At 35.9% G+C, this 22,541-nt stretch overlaps 1 protein-coding gene across 1 annotated transcript; it reads left to right on the forward strand.

Moving 5' to 3' along the window:
• Nucleotides 1-18,490: 18,490 nt before the first annotated feature.
• Nucleotides 18,491-19,352, forward strand: LOC107570991 (CKLF-like MARVEL transmembrane domain-containing protein 8). The gene is made up of 4 exons (XM_016257275.1): nt 18,491-18,502; nt 18,611-18,784; nt 18,901-19,020; nt 19,266-19,352. The coding sequence occupies exons 1-4, from the start codon at nt 18,491-18,493 to the stop codon at nt 19,350-19,352; spliced, it is 393 nt and encodes a 130-aa protein (XP_016112761.1).
• The last annotated feature ends 3,189 nt before the right edge of the window (nt 19,353-22,541 follow it).

A 22,541-nucleotide genomic window follows, 5' to 3' on the forward strand; every position in this document is an offset into this window, starting at 1 on the left:
TGTATGGGGTGGGATTAAGGGATCTAAAATATGGTCATGCAGAACAAGGCATTAATATGTGCTTCATAAGTACTAATAAAAAGCCAACATGCTAGGAATATGCATGCTAATAAGCAACTAGTTAATAGTGAAATATGGAAAAGAGCAGCATGGGCATTCTTCAAAACATCTCCTTTTGTGTTTCGAAGAAGAAAGAAAGTCAAACATGTTTAGAACGACATGTGGGTGAGTTGGAAAACATCCTAATGAAAAGAAATCTCTGCTGTCCTACTTTAGCATTGTTCTGAATTTCCTATCTGTTGACAGGAGTGGGTTGATGTGCTTAATTTGAGAGTACTAATAAAAAGCCAACATGCTAGGAATATGCATGCTAATAAGCAACTAGTTAATAGTGAAATATGGAAAAGAGCAGCATGGGCATTCTTCAAAACTATGTCTCCTTTAAGTAACACAAATATCCTATTTAATCCCATTTCAATTACATTTTTGCTTCTGACCTATGATCCTATTCAACCGTACGAATAAGCAAAAAAGACTTCAGGTAAACATCACATTTGTATTTCATTGCTGATGTAAGTGTGTTGAACTTTCTTCTCCTGCATCCTATTCGTCTGCAGTCCAGAATGGCAGCACAGCAGAAACATTTGTTTTAGCTGTGCCCTTTACTCATTTCACTTTTGGTGTAAAAGTGCTTTTACATTTGCCAAAAATAGAAAGTTTTTATATTTAAAAACAAAACAAACAACAAAACAAACAACAAGCAAGCCCAGCCCAGATGTGAAAAAGTAATGCAAAAGTGACATAACACATTACTTTTCATAAAAAGCAACCAAGTAACACAATTAGTTACTTTTTAGGGAGTAACACAATATTGTATTGCATTACTTTTAAAAGTAACTTTCCCCAACACTGGTTATACATAATTAATAACAAAGGTAACTAGATTTGCATTTCATGAAATAAATACCCGTGCTTGCATGGAGGCAAAAAATAGTGTTAAAGGGGTCATAGGATGCTACATGCACTTTTACAAGTTGTTTGAACTGAAATGTGTGTCGGCAGTGTGTGTATACAACCACCATATAATGATAAAAATCCACCCAGTGCTTTTTTTTTAAACTCGTTAAATGTTTTCCCCTTTCTCAAATCGAGCCGATCTCAGATGCCTGTCAGTGTGACGTCACACAGACAGGCCCCTCCCATGATAGTTTGATTGACAGTAGCGTTTCAGCACAAACTGGACTGGTGTCTTACCTCAGACCCGCCCTGTGTGAGCTGTCATCAATCCGCCATTGTTTCCCCGCTGGCGCAGATGTAGACAAGAATGGCTCCTAAGAGACTGAGGTGTTCTGTTGTTGGATGAAATAATGAACATAGCAGTCGTCATTTACTCCCTTCATCTGAGCCACTAAACTCGCAGTGGATTTTGGATTACGTTTGTTTTTGAAGGGAATTCTCCCCCGATCTACCTAAATGCATCTATGTTCGTGCGAATCACTCATGATCCAGCCTCATCTACAGCATAATGTTTTGTAATAAATCTTTGCAAATCGCCTTTCCTAATAATGTGCTAATTAGCAAGTTTCACGATGAATTTGGCTAAAGTAAACAGATCTCTCTCTCTGAGAGCAGCTCGGAAGAGAGGGGCAGGGTCAGCAGAGCTCATTAACATTTAAAGGAAAATGCTACAAAAACGGCACAAAAACTTTTTTTTGACAGGGTAAAAGCATAGTGATTATAAGGTGATTATATATATATATATTTTAAAAGAAACATATATAAAATATATAACATATAAAATCATATATATTATAAAGTATGCAATTCAGTATGCAACTATTATGTTGACGGCATTACTTATTATGTACATTTAGTTTAGTTTTACATTTTACATAAAGTATGGATTAAAGGGACAACCAAATTTCTTAAAGTGTGATGTTTAGAAAAGAAAAAGAAAGGTTTCACATTTGAATGGTCTCTTTTGGTTTGGGTGGACGTTAAGGTTATACCCGTAACCACACTTTTAATGCAATATTAATCACATAGTAATATTAAAAAAAAGTATTTATATCTATATATTATATTTGTATGTAGTACAACAAAACAAGGAAACACTTCCTTCTTGTATATCTTACATGTACTTTCTGAAGTAAAAACAGTAAATTGTGCATAATTACAAACAGTAAACCCTAAACCAAATTCTAACACTATAGTAAGTACTGTACATGTTGTTAAATATCCCTCAGTACGTAATTACACTTTAAAAATTACACCTTTATACATGTACTTCATACACCTTTAAATACATGTCGTTCATTAGTAATTACATGTGTGATTGCATTGTAATAGAAACATTTCAAAGTAAATATGATGAATGCATTTCAGGTTAGAGTGATTTTATGCAGTAGTACTCTAAATACATACTTACGTCAAATACTATATATAAGGTATACTTCAGTTGTATATTTTTATTGGTTTACCACACAAATACGTCTTCAGATTGGCTTGAAGGCTCAGTGTGCCTTACAGCAGTATGTTAAATATTCATGATACTAACCACACAAAGGCAACCAGGCCACCACTGGCGATGCCACTGTGGTCTTTAGAGGAATGTCAATCCACAAACAAGACCTCCCCAAAAAAAAACTCTGCTCCAGGCTTCATTCTCTGTGTCTCTCTCTCTCACGCTCTCTCCATTTCTCTCTGCCACACATCCTAAGGCTCGCCCAGGCCCGGCTCCTTGGGAGCTGCTCCAGCCTGCCAAGCCAACGCCAGCTTGCATTATTATCATATTTCATCAATTATGTAAACGATGTCCTGCTGAGTGTGCCTGCAACAGAGCACCATCAGGTCCCGCCCCTAAACGCATGCAAATGAGCTTGCCTGCAGGCGTGAACTGACCTCCGCCTCTCCCAGTCTCCGCAGCTTACCGTGATTCGCTCTCCTGCGTGTCAAGCAGCCCGGAACACTGGACCCAGGAAACCTCGAGCAGCAAGCCCCATGGGCCAGCTCTGCCAATGTTTGTATACCCGCAAATGTTTCTGAGTGAGTTGTTCATCTTTGCAGTGTTTTGAAAATTTAAATTTCTTGACATGAACTTGATCCAGTAGTCAGTGAGCCAAGGCCATTGCATAGCCTCTCTACAAATTTCATGAGCTTGAGGAGGAGTGTGTTTAACAAATATTTATTTTATATGAGGGGGAGGACTGGAGTCGGTGCTATAGAGCTGTGATTTTCGACTGGTTTTGCTTCAGGACTCTGATTTTACATTGGACATCGAGTGCTGACTTAAAAACACAGAAACCTAAATTATTCATTTTATGAAAGTAAAAATTGTTTGTTAAAACACTGAAATGTGATATTAATTTAAATAAATGAAATAAAATACTATTAATTTTGGCATCAATAATTCACCACACAAAACACATTGTTGCAAATACTGTAGAATATAATTCGATGCATTTGTTGCTGTTAGAATAAATCTGCAACTCATTTTTGGGTCTCATCCCACGAGTTGTTTGAATCCTTGATTATAGACCATATAGTTATGTCCATTTCTTATGGAACCACCTTTAATCTAATTTAAACAGTTTGCTTTACTTTTCTGCAAGGTGCCCTTACATTTCTTCATATTATCTAAATTCACACAATTTTTAATCACCTTGAGCACAATAAGAACATAATTTCACTTCTTTTAATTCTCTCTTTCACAAGTTGTCACCAAAAATGTTACTCAATGATAACTCTTATCATTTTGTGAAACGGTTCTTTGTCTATAAACGGCAAGCCTACTCGGTTTTCAATGTCAGAGGCAAGGACACGCACTGGCCTCCAGGACTGAATGGAAACTCAATGAGTTTGAGCTACACATATCTGAGCTTCATTAAGCTGAAACTATAGAGCACTGAAAGGAAGAGAAGAGTCAGGACTTTCACTCAATGGAATCTCATATCTGCCTAATCTGTTCCGTCTCTGCTGTTATACTGATATATATCTACTCTAGATAAGATGACTGATGCTGCTGAGCAGTAGTTCTCCCCAATAATTAAATAAATGAACAAATGAACGATTTACAATTTTAATATCCTCAATTAAAGTTTTTGCTTGGGGAAATAATGTTTGTGTATTCATAACTGGATCAATGCTTCTATATGATGGCCTTTTAAATAATAGATTATTACTGGTCTGAGCACTTGGATAATTTTTTTTTTTTGGAATGGTCATGTAATTTACACATCCAAATAGATTCTAGTTTCAGTCTGTTGTAACACATTGTACGGCTTTGGAAGATTTAGAATAGCACATGAGTCACTGACCACTTATATTGTTCATTATAATATAATTTTGGAACTTTATAATCCATTCACATGGGGAAAAAATGGCCAGAAATGTTTTTAAAAACTCAACTGGTGTGTTTCACTGTTGAAAGAAAGAAGTTTGGAAGGACACAAATAATTAATTGTGTGCTTTAAAACCTCATGCTTACCTATTCTAATGGATATTAACTTTTGAAGTCAGTTAAATTTACTAATCACGTCAATTATTTTTGGCCTTATAGAAAATTACGTGACAGACAGACAGACAGACAGACAGACAGATAGATAGATAGATAGATAGATAGATAGATAGATAGATAGATAGATAGATAGATAGATAGATAGATAGATAGATAGACAGATAGACAGATGTATTTTATTCTGTAGGCCTAGTTGTTACAAATTGTCAGTTAAACTCTTGACTCCTTAATGCGGAATTTGGCAAAATATCAATTTTTATTTATTTTCTGAGTATTTTTAATGCAATATGTCACTCTTTGGTTTGGACTGTCACAGAGCACAAAGCACAACACGTTTATACTGAGGGTGCTGCTGGAACCAGACTGAGGCTAATTGCTTTCATAGTGAGAAATGACCCTGGTGACGTTTGATATTTGCACTGCAGTCAGGTTGAGCTGTCAGATGAAGACAGCTTTATCAGAGTGACAGTTATCTATGCAAAACAAAACAGGTGATTTTCCTTCCTCTGTCACTCCACTGTTATGCATGACAGACAGTTATTCAGATATCAGTGCAACAGAAGAACAGAGCTGCTAGGCTCTCCTCTCTCAGAAGGCAAGCTTCTCTGGCTGTCTGATAGCTTGAAATAACTCCAAATTACAGTTAACTTTTGTAAACACCACATTGATGCTTCTCCTATTTTCTTCCAGTATAGGCTTGTTTAATGTATTGCTAGTAGCAGGAATTTTGAGTATAATTTCTGTGAAGATATAAATTCATTCCATCAAGTTTGTAGGATAAAAAAAAAAAAGCAAGTGTAATACGTAATCATTTACAGCCAGGTCTTTTTGAAAATTATGTTGTTTTTTTCCCCTTTTCTTGATGGAATATTCCAGGCTAAATTCAATTTAATCTCCCTAGAAAGCAGTGGCGTGTTATTGATTTTGAGAGAAAAGTAATTTTGACTTGTCCCTCAAATGAAAAACATGTTTACAGTAATTTGCATTTGCATTTACAATGGATCGCTAGCAGGGAAACATACAGCAACACTTCCATCGTACATGCATTACTGAAAACACACGAGTTGAAATTATTTTCTCTTTTATGATTCCAAATCATCCAGGGTTGTAATATACTGAAAAAGCTAATACATTAAGCATAATGTACAATAAATGGAGTAAAATAGTTTGTGACAAAAGATGTAATGGGTAGGGTTAGGATTAGGGTTTGGTTTATGGTTACTTCCATGTAATTATGCATAATTTATTGTTATTATATTAGTAAGTACAGGTAACCTATAACAAGGACACTTTAAAATAAAGTGTTACCAAGTTTTGAAGTATACTATAAGTGCACCATCAATACAATTAAGCACACTTCTTTTACACAAGGACAAATACAGAAGACACACACATTAACTAACAAACAAACCTGCTGTGGAAGACGAAAGAAGATATTTTGCGAAATGTCTCAGTGTTTTAGTCCACACAGTGGAAGCCAATATCACCAAAACCATCATTCTTCAAAATATCTTCTCCGTGTGCTCTGAAGAAGAAAACATGAGGGTGAGCAAATAATGACAGGATTCTCATTTTTGGGTGAAGCTCAGTTTGCTCAATTTACAGAGTTTCTGGTACTTTGGGGCACATTGGTGTTTGCCGTTTTGAAGACTCTTATCAGTAGAAGGCAGGTCGAGTTTCCCCAGTGACAGAACAGCCTATTAGAGCCCTAAAACATTGAAGAAGGATACTACCATTACCTTAGTTCCCTAGGGGCTATAGTGGAGCAGAGCAGACACACAGAGACAGTCCCGTCATTCAATTCTAATGCTTGCACCTTCACTGTGTACCCTAATGTGATTCTAAACACATCTAAATGACATTTCCTCTCACTGAGATAGTGTCGATGGCTCTATTAGAAGTTGATAATGGCAGATATAAGTGCTGCAGGAGAGGATATGGAAGATCCGTATCTTAAGTGGCTCTCTTTCTTTCATGTCTCACTCCATCACTGTAAGGTTCCTGAGCTCACTCTAACACACTGGCACTGTCTAAGGTGATATGTGGCCAAAACAACCACATAGTTCATATGTGTGCGTTAACACACATAATTAGGCAAGTGGACATGTCTGATATGCCAAAGCAATCATGCAATGGAAAATAGAAATATTATACCATGAGATGCGGGGAAGTAGAAGTAGTCGAGTCTTATTTAACAGTTCTATCTTGGTCATTTAATGCATTTTCTATGTTTTGTATTGGAAAAAATAGACATTCAATTTTTGGATTATTACTGTTATGCTTACTAATATGCTTAATAAATAGAGTTATCAGGAGCTGGCATGCTTTTCTAAGAAATGCCTCAGTAACACAGTGCTTAGCCTCCAATCCAGAACTCCTGCATAATATTAGTTTTTGGCCTCTAAAATATTGGAAGACATTGAATAATAACATTGTCTGAGCAGCAGTGATGTTTTACTGCTTAATGGGACTTTCCATTTCGAGGATTTTTTTTTCAAGCTATCTGACACTGACATGGAATTCTGGTTTGGAGTCTTTCGTTTTTTTTACAGCATAAGTCACCAACCCTTTTTAAACAGAACCATTCAATTATTTGCTGTAATAAATAGGCCTGGCAGTTTTGCTCGGCATAACAATATTTGCAGGCATGGGAATTTGCATGCTTCTGTGCTAAAGTTAACAATATGGAAATGTCTTTGAGCTTACCTGCCAGACTTCTCAGAAACACATTACTTGCAAATTGATAGCAGTGCTGAAAACAGCTGATTAGAAACAGGTAGACGGCTGCTGGATCAAGCGTGATCCCCTAAAGACATTAGTTGTGCTCAAAATAGCTGTATGGTACATTTGCAGATGAATAACCTATGCATAAACCTAAACACCTCCATATCAATGATCATTCGTTTATGACCTGAGCACTTTACATGCATGTTACTTCACATTTTTGTATGAAAACTAAATGTCTTTATTATTTGCACATGACCATCTTTTTTATGTATTCACTCATTATGTATTATGCATTATGTATTATTACTACTATTATTATTATTACTATTACCACCAATAGTAATAATAATTGAATATGTATTTCAGCTTTAAAATGTTAATACTTTGAGAATGATTAGGCAGAGTGTTAAGATATTTGTTTTTAATAATAATAATAATAACAATAATAATAATTTAATATGTATTTAACTGTATTTAAAATGTCAGTATACTTTAACTATTAAACAGTAGTTGCTCATATCGAGTGTTTTATGTGACATTTTTTGTGATGATGATAATAATAATAATAATTATTATTAATATTATGCATTTATAGTTTTTTTTTATATTTGTTTTATTCATTATTAAATAATCATAATTGCAAATATAATTTATAATAACATTTGCAAATATTAATAATATGTTTAGTTATTTTGTTTTAATGTGTTTTTTTCTTTTCTTTTCATATGTAAGCTTTTTGTATGGACTTTTAACAAACATATATACCCCTAAATGCTACCACTACCCACATTTGGTTTGCCAACGTCAACAATATTCCTTTATTGGACTGCATATCATTAATAATTCAAACAAATTTGAAGAGAATTTTTTAGTTTTTCTCCGAATAATAATTTAGCTCCTCTCTGTCTGCACTTATATTCAGATGTAGAACACGGCCACATCTCCAGATCCCCCTTGATTAAAAATCTACTGCCAAGCTCAAGTCTGTTCTGCAAGAGTCAAAACATTTCCTTCACCCTGTTCTTAAGGGTGGGATTTGACTGAAACCGAAGCCTAATTAATGTGAACGACTGAAACAAACTGGCATATAGTGTGCGTCCCCAGCGGTGGAAGAGAGGTAAACATATGAAAGATTTCCAGATTTATCTTATCTGCTCCCACGGATAATCACTTCTGAGGAAGTAAAGAAACACTCACAAGAATTGTATTTACACATCTACTTTCAATTTGGTATTCAGGTACCAGTTCACGAAGCTGGTGGAATTCCGGGGATGCAGCTCGGCTAGTTCGCATGCAGCCTGGGCTTCTCGTCCATGCAGCGTATCGACTGAACCGACAGGAAAAGAGAGAAAGAGAGAGAAAGGGAGGGCGAAAGCTGCTGAAAAATTCATGCCTCTGCCAGCTCTGTCTATTCGCTGCTCAGCAGGGGCCCGCCTTTGATACTTCACACTTGCGGGAAAAAAAATGCAAATGATTTTTTCGCTGCATAACACAGAGAGAATGTATCCCCAATAAGTTATAGGAATATCCTGCCAAAACATAATGAAATTTAGCCATCGCTTACGAGTTTTCTTTTTCCGGTTCTCCGTAGATGTGTGTGCGAATCTAACCTTTCGCCACATTCTGAAATATCCCTTACCGTCTTTTGTTTTCGTCAAATTCACAGATTGCACCACACTACAGGACCCATACTTCTCAATCTAGCCAAAATGTCTACATCAACAATAACCAACGGCATATTTTTGGTTTCAAAATCGAAATGAAGAGAAATCAGGAGAACTTCTATTCATATACCAATTACAACAGGCAAACATATTAAGGAGGTGCTTGAGTTTGTTGAGAGGAATGATGGGTAATATATGAAAGGAGGTAAATGTGGTCTTGTTGTGGGGAGCTGAAGGGGAAATATTGGCTTTGACAGGTAGCACAGCAGGGGGGCCGCCGTACTAAGACTGGGATCTATTTTCTCACCCCAGCTCGGTTTCAGGAATGCTGATTAGATATGCTCTCTCTGTGTCAGGGCGTAATCCACCAACGCAACCACAGACCAGACCTGCTCCCCATCTCCCACAACTACCTCCGCCATTTTTATACCTCACCCCGGCTTTGTTTTGTGGGATTAAATCGCATCCGGCTTGATTATCGCTCTCTCTTGTTGATGTTTGGCAGCAATACGGGCTTAAATAATTGCCAGTGTGAGATGGTTTTATTTATTGTAGCGTAGGAAGCTTGTTTGGGTTCGGATAGGGAAGAAGATGCTGGGATGTGGGGTGGGGTGCAACGGAGTCTGGAGGTGTGTGTGTGTGTGTGTGCGTTTGTGTGTAATAATGTCTTCGCCTTTGTGGGTGCCCACATCAGCCAATTATGAGGCGACATCTGGTTTAGCTGACAAGTGACTGTGGAGGAGGGCGGAAAGTGTTTGTGTTTGTGTGTTTGTGTGTTGTTCTGGCAGCAGGGAGGCGTTTAGGAGAATAGATTTGAGCTCTGAATGCTCAGCGGGGCAGGGGCTGGGCAAAGGGCGGTGTCAACAACATATATTTTATAGTATATGAATCTATAATTAATAGGCACATATGAACACCATACAAAACCCTGAGAAATATTAAACACCTGTGTGTACAAAACCATCTTTCAGAATGTTTTAATAACACTGTGAATAATATATAAATAACTCAGTCTATCAAAACTTTTATTTTGCTGTTCATTCTCATGTAGCGCTCACCTTATCTTCTGTGGTAGGGCTGGAAAGAGCTCCAGTGTTTGTTTGAAATTATAAATACATTTATAATGCTCCTATTTTTCCAATAAACACCTGAATATTAACAGCAAAACTGCAGTCAAATATTAAAAAGGTCAAATTAAATCAGTACGTTTATGATGTAGCTTGCATGGAACATTGGCACAGTATCGAAGGGGGTCGTTTGGCCTGACAGACTGCAGTTTTCCAGCGTGATTGTAATGTTCTGAGAGGGTCCCCAGTATCAGGCCAGTGTAAATGAGGCAGCTGACATGGATTACCTGCGGCGATGTGGATCATACTGAGCTGGGTGAAATACATTAGCACTGTGAAATGGGCCCCAGCCAAGGGCCCTGACTTCTACACAGGCACATCACTGACACTCAAATCAGAGAGATTCCGAGGAATGTTTTATTTGTACAATGAAAAAGAACGTCATACTTGAAATGGATAAATCGATGCTTTATGACTGGTGTGAATTTATTGTTTTAGAAGACATATCAAGGCTTCTTTTGTATGTATGCACACAGAATTATTAAAAAGATTAATGTTTTTTGTGTAAGATTTTTATGTTAAATTTTCCAAAATGTAGCTATTTTAATTCATATAGTTAAGCAATACAATTTATTATTGTGAATTTTTATTTCTTTTTATTTCTTTTATTATTATGGTGTTGGGCTCCTCATTCATATAGCTATGTGACCCTGGACCACAAAACCAGTCTCAAGTCGCACAGGTATGTTTGTAGCAACAGCAGACAATACATTGTATGGGTCAAAATTATTTTAATGCCAAAAATCATTAAGATATTTAAGCTGGCCGCACACTAGAAGATTTTCAAATCTTAACTGATTTTAAAACCATGGGAGACCACAGACATGAAGACAGTTTCAACCGATTTTTAGCCTTATAATCCTCTGAACGTGCACACTAGACAATTTGACCAGACCGCGAGACGACACACTTGTCGATTGCAGGGACGATTTCACAGTGACACGAGATCTCATGAAGACTCGCGAGATCAAACGTGACTAGAGAAGATAAACAAATGGAGAACAATCGACGTTGTCAGCTGGCTCTCTCGGCGCACGTTTTGTTTCACAGTAAAAAACTAAGTATAAAAAGAATATGGGTGATGTATTCTGCTTTCGAGGGTTAAGCCTAGAAGAGATACGTATGGCGCTCCTGGGCATGCACACATCAATACAGCATAATTTTTGTCACACTGTACAACAATAATTACTATTTTTTCATTATTGTAAGGGGTAGGTGTAGACATTGTTCATCATTGTTCGTTTCCGGTGGGAGCTGTATCCCTTCTAGCCACAACCGCTTTCGAGGCATCTTTGTGGCTGCAACATCTAGTAAGTGACGCTTGCTTGCTCTCATTGGCTATCGTGAGTATCACGTCAGAGGCAGCCACATCAAGAGTCATAAATTTCAAACATTTTTGATATATACGATTTGAGTTTGGGGACACTTCGTCTCAATCGGGAGCAGAATCGTAATGACACCACACAATAGACGATTTTTTTGGGAAAAAATAGCTTGCGACAAGCCATGAATCGGGTTACACTCCCGAACGTTCGGAGGTGCAAATCGGCCTTAAAATCTTCTAGTGTGCGGCCAGCTTAAGTAAAGATCATGTTCCATGAAGATATTTTGGAAATTTCCTACCGCAAACATATCAAAAGGTAATTTTTGATTAGTAATATGCATTGCTAAGGACTTCATTTGGACAACTTTAAAGGCGATTTTCTCAATATTTAGATGTTTTTGCACCCTCAGATTCCAGATTTTCAAATAGTTGTATCTCAGCCAAATATTGTCATATCCTAACATCCATCCTTCCATACATCAATGGAAAGCTTATTCAACATTCAGATGATCTCAGTTAAAAAATAAAAGATTATGACTGGTTTTGTGGTCCAGGTCTCTCTCTCTCACACACACAAACACACTCTCACACGCACACGCACACACACACACACACACACACACACACAGACAGACACATCATTTTTTTAAATATTTTTTCTTTGTTAAAATTTCATCTTAAAAAATAAAATATATAAAATACAAAGCTATTTAGTAGCTACAAATAGTTTTGATGTTTAGCCAACACACAAATCTTACATTCTAGCATTACAAATTTAGCATTCTATTTACAGATGTAGATATTTACAGATATTTAATATTGAGCTGTGTAATTTCTATAATTCTTTGTGACTGCATAGTCGAGCTAAGTAAAAATGTCTTTGCAAACATGTGAGCAGGAGTCAGATTTGTTTGCTGAATGGGGTATAACCACTTTGACTCAGATCACCTGTTTTCATGGTCAGTTTGTGGTCAGAATGGATTTCTTTTTTCCTCATACAAATGGAAGCATTGATTATATCTGGCAGTTCCAAGGCTGAGCAGATGTAAACTGATCATGGGCATATCGCAGTGTCTGTTCCCATGGTCCTCTTCTTCGGACTCCGATTGAAATGTTTGCATGTATGTTGTTCTCATACAGAGGTGAGAGGATTTGCCTGTGTCTCTGAGTGGTTTGGTAAATCCGGTCCGGTCCTAGACACCGAAATAATTAATCCCTTCGGTGTTGGCTCCTCGTTCACCCTTTCAATGATTCTCCGAGTGGCTTACCACCGCGTCAGAGTCTGGGTGAAGAGGAAAGGATATAAAAGGCAGCAGGGACAATCATCAGGAATGAGAATGTCTTAATGCAGACCCACCATCCCCCTCATCCTTCAAACACACTCCTTTCTTGCTCCAGAGACCATGAAAGACCCTTCATTCATGATTTAAAAAAAAGATAATTCAGACGGTTTAATTTCCTTTTTCAATTTTGCTTCAAGGATTTTACAGTGGCACGATAACCATTTTCATGACTGAAAAGTGCAAAAGGAGAGATCTGATTTTCATCTACCTCTAGGACTCCATCTTGAATGTGACCATCCTCAGGAGTCATCATTAAGTTTGAGGTAACGGAGAGACTGAGTGTTAAAGGACACTTAGCTGCTTTTACCCTATCAATTCTTGATGAAAGACTTTCTTTTTCTGAGACTCATTTGAAAAAGTTCCACTTTAGAATTGTTTTAGCAACATGCCCGATACTGTTGCAACTGTTAGCTGAAGTTGCAGAGAATTTGTGTTCTCATGTTCGATTGCAGCAGTGTCACGACTATCACAGCCCCCTTTTAACCTTTGACCCTTTCTGACCCTGGCTCAATGGCGATAGCACAAGCCCTTTGACTTGGAATTAAGGGATAAAACTCAAAGTGAATGAACGTTGTAGTGAGCTCCCGTGATAGATCACCACCACATAGACTATCTGATTGTTTTGAGCTTGTTTGGATGTATATTGGATATAGTCTAGTATATCATCATAACCGGATCTAGTATTCTTTTTTTTTAGTCATTCATCTATTTTTATCTGAGTATAGTTCTTCTGTTTTCTCCAAAAAAAAAAAAAAAAAAAAATTATCAACTTTCAACAAGTACAAATATGGCTGGATATTAGTAAATACAAATTTATAGATTAAAAAGAAGAAGAAGAAAAACATCCCATTAATATTTTTGCATGCTTCATTATTAGCTTTATTTATTTTTTTAACAAAACAAAAATGCATATCCAAATTTCAATACTAAACATTTCTTGAAATTAGAGAGGGAAATATTTAACCTGAATAACATAAGAAAGACCAATTAATGATATTTACAGCAGTGCTTGCGCACATCCTGACTTTGCCATTAGCTACAATTAAAGTACAAAGCAATGGTATATGACAGTATATGACACTGAACTTTCGACCTTGCTACTCTCATGTAGTCTGTCTCAGAATATAGTACATGAGATAAACATGCACTGTGCCTAGACTCCTCTCAAATTAAGATAATTAAAAACTTCAAATTTAATGCTGTCACAATATGATGGAAATTTTTGTAAATGTAATATAATGAAAATATTTTTTTTATAATGTATTATAGTGAGTAGGTAATGTTTATAATATATTCTGTATGACCTATTAATTTTTTACAGTTACAATAACTAGACCTTTAATTTCATTTCTGTTAATCTATGAAATAAATTCATGCATCTTAAACATGGCTGCCTGCAAAGCATTATACCAGCCTCACAGCACGTCTCCTCCTAAGATGACTTAATTACATTCTGTGGAACCGTGCATTTATCGAAGGCATAACCTTTACAACTGACTACATGGTGACCGCTGTGAACAACAATTAGTAAATAGAGGTTACTGAGACGAACATGCCACACGCAGGGTACTGAGCAATGGACATCTTATTGTTGCCGTGATTTTTTCACCAAGAATTTTTGCCATGTTTATTTTATGAATCAAACTTCTTTTAATTAAAACATTATAGATGATAAATAATACTGGATTTAAAGCCTACTGATTTTAAACAAATAGAGCATGTAGAGTCTATTAGGATTTTAAATGATGAAAAAACATGCTAAATATCTATATGGATTGATCAACTGTTTTATTTCTAATCAAGTATTGATTATTAAATTTTTTTTTTAAATCGATTTAATTTAATCTTATTCTCTTATTTTCTTTTCCAGGATTGTAATACGCTCTTTCCTGTATGGAGTATTATTAATGGCTGTGTACAGAGTCTCAAATAAAATATTTTAATTCAATAACTGGAGCCCGTTCACTGATATTGCCTGTAACAGACTGTATTAGTGGGGTAGAGCAACACAGCTGGGCAAGATGCTTTCATGGCATTTTCAGGTTTGTTTAGTCATAAATAAAAAATCTGATCAACAAAGTGAAAGCAAACCTTTGATGTAGAGAGCTGGCAGAAAGGATGGGGTGAACAGCCATCAAATAATAGGTTTATGGTGACTGTGTTATATACATTATAACAGAAAATAGATGTTTGATTGGTCGTTCCCCTCATGCATTTAATTTAATGAATTTAGTGATGTCAGTAATAATATAGTTATGTAATGACTTTCTAAATGTTGCTATCTAGATAATATTTAATAATAATAGTAGCCTAAAATCGACAATACAGAGTGAAATTAAGATATCACAAATAAAACCATTAACAGTCATGACACATTTTTGGAGAACATTTTGTTAGTATATTCTGCAAAATACTGGGCAGTAAAATGCTAGCCTAGAGACTCCAGTTCAGTTATAGATGAACCTTTCAGTACCATAGTTTGACAACTTCTATGGATTTGCTGCCCTCTTGCGACATACTGGAATTATTACAGGAATTTGTGTCGTTTTGTTAATAAAAATGTTCTGTTGCCTCAATTGCCTTATGCGCGCAGACGATCATTCACTGATGATCAAATGAGGTCAGGTTAAACAATGCACCAACAGGCCTAAGTGTTCTCGTCAGGAGTCGTAGGGGTCTCTTCAGCATAGCAACATTTGCCTAATTCTATGCCAGTGCTATCTCTTTGATATTAAAAAGGTTATAACAATGATGGTTTGACTGGCTTGTACATATTAATTTTATCATTCTAACTCTGTTCAGTAACTTTCCAATAGCAAAACCTACTACTAATACTACTACTACTACTACTAATAATAATAATAAAAAAATCCATTATATATAGCCGAATATATATATATATATATATATATATATATATATATATATATATATATATATATATATATATATATATATATATATATATAATTACTATTAATTTATTTATTTACATCATAACGTGGTTCCAACCGTGGCATACAAGCCCTAAAAATGATTAAAAAACAAAAAAACTGAAAAACATAATCATAACTAACATGTTAGTTGCTGTTAGTTGTTTTAATGACGTTTGTTGTTTATAATTACGTTTATTTATAAGGATTTTTATTGTATTTGCCGATTCATTTTGTTGTGATTATAGACTAGCTAGCCCATAGGCCTAGTGTAATTTGTATGAAATAATATAGGCCTATGGTACAGCACGCCCTGTTCGCAAATAAATAGGCTAATTATTTTAAAGTCAGTTAAATAAATTGAGCAAACTGGTTAGCAAAATCGTTTTGATTTGGTTCGCGATTTATTTTGAAATTATTTGGACAATTTGCTAAAGCAATAGGCCTATTATAGAAATTTGTTTGCGTAAAAATACGAAGTAGCCTTTACTTTAGAACGAGCAAAAGAGGACTTGGTTGGAGTGAATAGGCAATAAAAAAAAAGAAACAGATAAAAACTAACAATTCAAGTGTATCAGTTTGCATACTATAAACAACTGCATCGCAGCTTCTGAACGACTGCATGCAGGATACACGTGAAAGCACAACAATTACTTTCCAGAATAAATAGGCTAATTATTTTAAAGTCAGTTAAATAAATTGAGCAAACTGGTTAGCAAAATCGTTTTGATTTGGTTCGCGATTTATTTTGAAATTATTTGGACAATTTGCTAAAGCAATAGGCCTATTATAGAAATTTGTTTGCGTAAAAATACGAAGTAGCCTTTACTTTAGAACGAGCAAAAGAGCACTTGGTTGGAGTGAATAGGCAATAAAAAAAAAAAGAAACAGATAAAAACTAACAATTCAAGTGTATCAGTTTGCATACTATAAACAACTGCATTGCAGCTTCTGAACGACTGCATGCAGGATACACGTGAAAGCACAACAATTACTTTCCATCATCGACCACGTCTGTTCTTGTCTTATTTTACAAGTGCGTTGGTTTTACTGGATCATTGCGAGTCTTATCCAAGAGACGCTTGGGTTTCCTTTAATTTAGGAGCAGGGATCACTTCTTGGTTTATTCCGGGAGTTTTTGTAATTCCGTTAGAATGGAGATCGACTCCGAGTCCCGCACCGACAGCACCAGCACCAGCACCAGCACCATTACTGACAGAACCAGTAAGAGCTCAACTATAGAGAGTTTAGATAAAGCATTGGTTATGAATTAGATTGAAAGAAAACTAGTCTAGATTGCTGGAGGTATCTCTACTTAAAAAAGAACACTTTTTGCACAGTTTTCCACTTTCCATTTCCCAGAGGAGGATGCAATGATGTATCTCTTGATATAGCAAAAGTGAAACTGTTTTTTGAAATCTTTTATTTCAGTTCCTTTTTTATTATTATTTATTTTATTTTATTTCATCTGCACTGTTTATCAGCTGCAAAAAAAGTAGTACACTTTAACTCATTTAAAAAGAGTAGCCTACTTATTACGCAAACAATATAGGTCTAATTTAAAAGAACGTATTTAAGTGTGAATTAAATAATGTTAGGCGGCGTAATTGCATGCTATTTACAATTGAATGAAAATGTAAAATAGTTTATATAAAATTTGTGGGGTAGTTTAAATGCAGTTAAAAGTTAAGAGTGCCTAATGTAATTTTATTATTATTATTAAATTTTTTTGGCCTTTGAAATATGGTTAAAATGCAGGCCTACTGCTGACTGTATAAACAAGCATTTATGGTGGCTAAATATACTTCAGTTAGGCTATCATAAATTAATCTATATTTAAACTTTATGTGTTTGAATATATTTGTAATTACACATTTGCAATAAGGAAGCTATATAGGAAGTAAAATATTGACTTAATATTGTAATAGTAATATTAGATAACACATGCTTTAGTGTGTTAGTCAACACAGCACACAGAATAAGTGTACTTAAAGCATGAGAAAAAAAATATTAAAACATGATTAAAAATATACTGTAAACCTTTTCATTTAACATTATTTACAAAATGCACTTTTTTGAAGTGAGTTCAGAAACATAATCATGAAAGTTTACTCTCTTTAAGTACACTTAAGTGACCTTATATTTCATTGATACTAAACAGTTTTTTAAATATACTTTTTAAATTGGATGTACACTGCAAGGGTACATTCAATACAAGCACACTTCTTTTTCACAAGGAATAGCTTGCAACCATACAGTATATGGTGAATAGGAACAACTAAATTTAAGCATTGTTGTTGTTCATGAAGATAATTACTCACTAAGGAAAGAGAGGAAGAGGACCAACCAAAACTGTTGGGAAACAAACTCTTCCTTTCAGCTTGTATTGTTCTTCTTCCTTCCACCACATGCTCTGAGTCAAATCTAAGCATTCCCTTTCCTGGTCTAATCTATAGCCAGCTCTGTCTTCCAAACCCAAAATAAGTTTTCCTGTAATATCAAGAAATACATTGAGAAATTCTTTGCTGTTTATAACAGGAAGGGAGGGTGGGAAGTCTCTGGAGAATAATATGGTGTTAAAGAGTGGTGGCTAGGCCCAGTTCTGCTGCTTAGAGAACATAATTGTCATTGTTTTTATTTTGTTTGACAAAATGTGTTTTTACAGCTCAGTTCTAAAGTTTTTTTTCAGGTCCTAAAATATGAGTTGGTGATTGCATTCAAGCATTTGGCAGATGCATTTATCCAGAGTGACTTACAGTGCATTCATGTTTTATCAGTTCATGTATTTCCTGTAGGATTCAAACAACAATGGCTTTGCTAGTGTCATAGGCCTACTGTACTATTTGAGCTACAGAAATGGAATCTCATGTGATGCCCATTATCTGCTTTCTTATGGCTGACTTTAGATCAGTTTCAATGTGTTTAAAGAGTGCCGTTTCAGTCCGTTGAGTGTCTGTGCTCCATCTTCAACCTCAGGTGTTTGGGCTTCTGGTGTGGACTCTGATTGGTGGGACTGAGTACCTCCATATTCCTGCACTGGGATGGGTAATGTTTGTGTCAGTGTTTTATTGGGTGCTTACTGTCATTCTCTTCCTCATATACCTGACTATGGCCCACACCAGGATTCCCCAGATCCCATGGACAATTTTGGTGAGTAGATTTGAATAAATATTAGTTAAACTTATCTAAATTAAACTACACAAACGAATGTCCAAAAAATCTTTCTCACCAAACTTTCATTAAACTAAATGCTTGTTAATTCACAGGGAATATGCTTTAATGGCAGCGCCTCTGTATTGTACCTGACAGCAGCTGTGATTTGTGCCATATCTTTGAATGTGGCCATTAGAGAGCGCTACTACTTCATCAGCTGGGTGGCATCAACGGTATGAAAAGCAACTTCCCTGATTAGTTTAGCAATACTCTTGTTTTCTTATAGCCTAGCACCTGGATGCAATGTATTTCCTTCCACAGCTGATTATTTTCCTGGACTGAAATAATGAGTTGACATTAAGTAAACAGACATTACTGTACTGCATTTTGAATGTGTGTGTCTTGCAATTACAAAAAGAACTTGTAGCAGTAGCCTATAATAATTTGAACGACAAATTCCTGTTCTTTTCCTTTTCAGATATTTGCATCACTGGCTATGGTGTCTTATGCAGAAAATACAGTTGTGAATTTCAAATCCTGGAGATCAAAAAGTGAAGAGACATAAGCGAATGTTTTTAGTTTGTTTGTTTACTTGTCTGCTTGTTTTTATTATCCCTGGGGGATCATTTCTGCAAATTGAAAGAATCACATAAAAAGATAATTTTGCTGTGGTTGAAATGCTAAAAATATATGTAGCATCATTCCTATAAGTAAAACTTGAACTGTACACTACATACGGTTTCTCATTTTATTTTTCATAAGAAATTAATTATTGAGGCAGAACATAACAATCTATGTTTAAGGCAATGCTGTATCACTATGGTAAGCCTACTGTAATGATTTATATTCAAAGTTATATTCAGAATACTCAGTAGATTCAGTTTGATGGGAAGTTTTAGGATTTTGTCTTTTATCCTTATTTGAATAAAAGGGGAACTATTATGTAAAATTCACCTCAATTCTACGACAGTTTTCCAGCATCCTTCCTCCACCCCAACTCCTCACTCTTAATCTATTCTCATCCCATACTAGAGATAGGGGGAGTTCTCTGGGTTCGGGCTATATTCCGGGCTCGGAGCCCTCCCACAGGACAGCACGCCAAAATATGCTTACTATTTGCTCAATCAGATTATATGTAAGGGTGAACTTGTGAATTGGTATTTGTATACACAACCACCCCATAATGATAAAAATTCACCTACTCCTTTTTTATATTCCCTATAAATCATAAACAGTATCTCGAAAAGAGTGCTGTCTTTTGTGATGTTGTGATGTTTGTAAGCCCCTCCCACAATGTGATGGACTCTGCCCTATTGCGGGTTCTCAACTAATAAAAGGGGAACTATTATGTAAAATTCACTTTTACATGATGTTTTACTTACCTCAATTCTACGACAGTTTTCCAGCATCCTTCCTCCACCCCAACTCCTCACTCTTAATCTATTCTCATCCCATACTAGAGATAGGGGGAGTTCTCTGGGTTCAGGCTATATTCCGGGCTCGGAGCCCTCCCACAGGACAGCATGCCAAAATATGCTTACTATTTGCTCAATCAGATTATATGTAAGGGTGAACTTGTGAATTGGTATTTGTATACACAACCACCCCATAATGATAAAAATTCACCTACTCCTTTTTTATATTCCCTATAAATCATAAACAGTATCTCGAAAAGAGTGCTGTCTTTTGTGATGTTGTGATGTTTGTAAGCCCCTCCCACAATGTGATGGACTCTGCCCTATTGCGGGTTCTCAACTCTGACCCTCGAGATCCACTTTCCTGCAGAGATTAGCTCTAACCATAACCACACACATAAGCTAATCAAGGTCTTCAGGATTACTAGAAAGTTACAGTCAGGTGAGTTTTATCAAGGTCCTTTTCCTGCACTGTAAAGAAAAAAAAGAATAATAAAAATGTCTTAAATAACAGAAAAGTACTGTCGAATTAGAAACTGTTGAATTAAAAACACCGATAATCTGTTAAACAATTTACATTCCAGAAACAGTGAATGTTTTACTTAGGCCTACATACACCATATTTTCTGGCAGAAAATATGGTATATGTAGGCCTAAGTAAAAACATTCTCTGTTACATGATTTATGACTAGTGGTACGATACAGCAATACAATGAACAGTGCAATTAACATAAGCTTGTACAATACATTTTAACAGGCATAATTGTAAAAATAACTAAAAGACATATGAAGAGTTCAGATGCAAAAGCCTCTAAGTACGTCTGACGTTTTTCTTTAAACTGACACATTTCTTTCTGGCTACTATGTATAGGTTTCTATGTAAGTACTGGTACTTCTGAATGGGTTGAGACTGGGATTTAGTGCATTTGAAGTGACCGTACTGGATGAACATATACTATGTCTGGAGAGCATTCACTCAGTATCGTTTTCTCATTTTTGACCAAGATGGCTTTTAGAGGCTTTTGCATTGGAACTCTTCATATATACAGTTGAAGTCAAAAGTTTACATACACCTTGCATGATCTGCAAAATTATTTTACCAAAATAAGAGGGATCATACAAAATGCATGTTATTGTTTATTTAGTACTGACCTGAATAAGATATTTCACACAAAATATGTCTACATATAGTCCATAAGAGAAAATAATAGTTGAATTTATAAAAATGACCCCGTTCAGAAGTTTACATACACTTGATTCTTAATACTGTGTTGTTACCTGAATTATCTGTGTTTTTGGTTTAGTGATAGTTGTTCATGTGTCCCTTGTTTGTCCTGTCTGCTGTTCTTCAGAAAAATCCTTCAGGTCCCACTAATTCTTTGGTTTTCCAGCATTTTTCTGTATTTGAACCCTTTCCAACAATGACTGTATGATTTTGAGATTCCTATGAGGACAACTGAGGGACTCCTATCTACCAATTGGTTGGTCGGGGTGCATGTGCAAGTGCTGACCCAGACACTGGTGTGCTCGTGTCTATTTGAGTTTGTTTGTTTTAAAGTTGTTTTTTATGCTATTTAATCTATAGACTTTCTGAAATATGCTTTTTAAATTTAGCTTGGTTTGGATTTGGAGTTTAAAATGCGCTGTCAATTGTATTCTTCCCAGTCAACAATTTGATCTCACAATGATTCTCATGGTGTGGTCACAATGTGTGCGTCACAGTGAGCTAAAAGTGTAACCACACAGCGCACTCACTGTGTGCTCATACTATGTTTGCAATGTGAGGTCACTGCGCGCTCACTGTGCGCTCATACTGTGGTCAATGTGAGGTCACAGCGCACTCACTGTGTGCTCATACTGTGGTCGCAATGTGAGGTTACACAACACTCACTGTGCGCTCACTGACTGCTCTGTGGTCGCAATGTGTGTGTGTGTCTGCTGTTCTTCAGAAAAATCCTTCAGGTCCCACTAATTCTTTGGTTTTCCAGCATTTTTCTGTATTTGAACCCTTTCCAACAATGACTGTATGATTTTGAGATTCATTTTTTCACTATGAGGACAACTGAGGGACTCCTATCTACCAATTGGTTGGTCGGGGTGCATGTGCAAGTGCTGACCCAGACACTGGTGTGCTCGTGTCTATTTGAGTTTGTTTGTTTTAAAGTTGTTTTTTATGCTATTTAATCTATAGACTTTCTGAAATATGCTTTTTAAATTTAGCTTGGTTTGGATTTGGAGTTTAAAATGCGCTGTCAATTGTATTCTTCCCAGTCAACAATTTGATCTCACAATGATTCTCATGGTGTGGTCACAATGTGTGCGTCACAGTGAGCTAAAAG

Source organism: Sinocyclocheilus grahami, unplaced genomic scaffold (genome assembly GCF_001515645.1).
Source record: "Sinocyclocheilus grahami isolate Dianchi unplaced genomic scaffold, SAMN03320097.WGS_v1.1 scaffold1531.1, whole genome shotgun sequence".
NCBI classification, from domain to species: domain Eukaryota; kingdom Metazoa; phylum Chordata; class Actinopteri; order Cypriniformes; family Cyprinidae; genus Sinocyclocheilus; species Sinocyclocheilus grahami.

Coding starts and splice junctions, on each gene's coding strand:
- LOC107570991 (XM_016257275.1), top strand. Junction 18,785..18,900: donor AGATCCCATGGACAATTTTG/GTGAGTAGATTT, acceptor GTTAATTCACAG/GGAATATGCTTTAATGGCAG. Junction 19,021..19,265: donor TCAGCTGGGTGGCATCAACG/GTATGAAAAGCA, acceptor TTTCCTTTTCAG/ATATTTGCATCACTGGCTAT.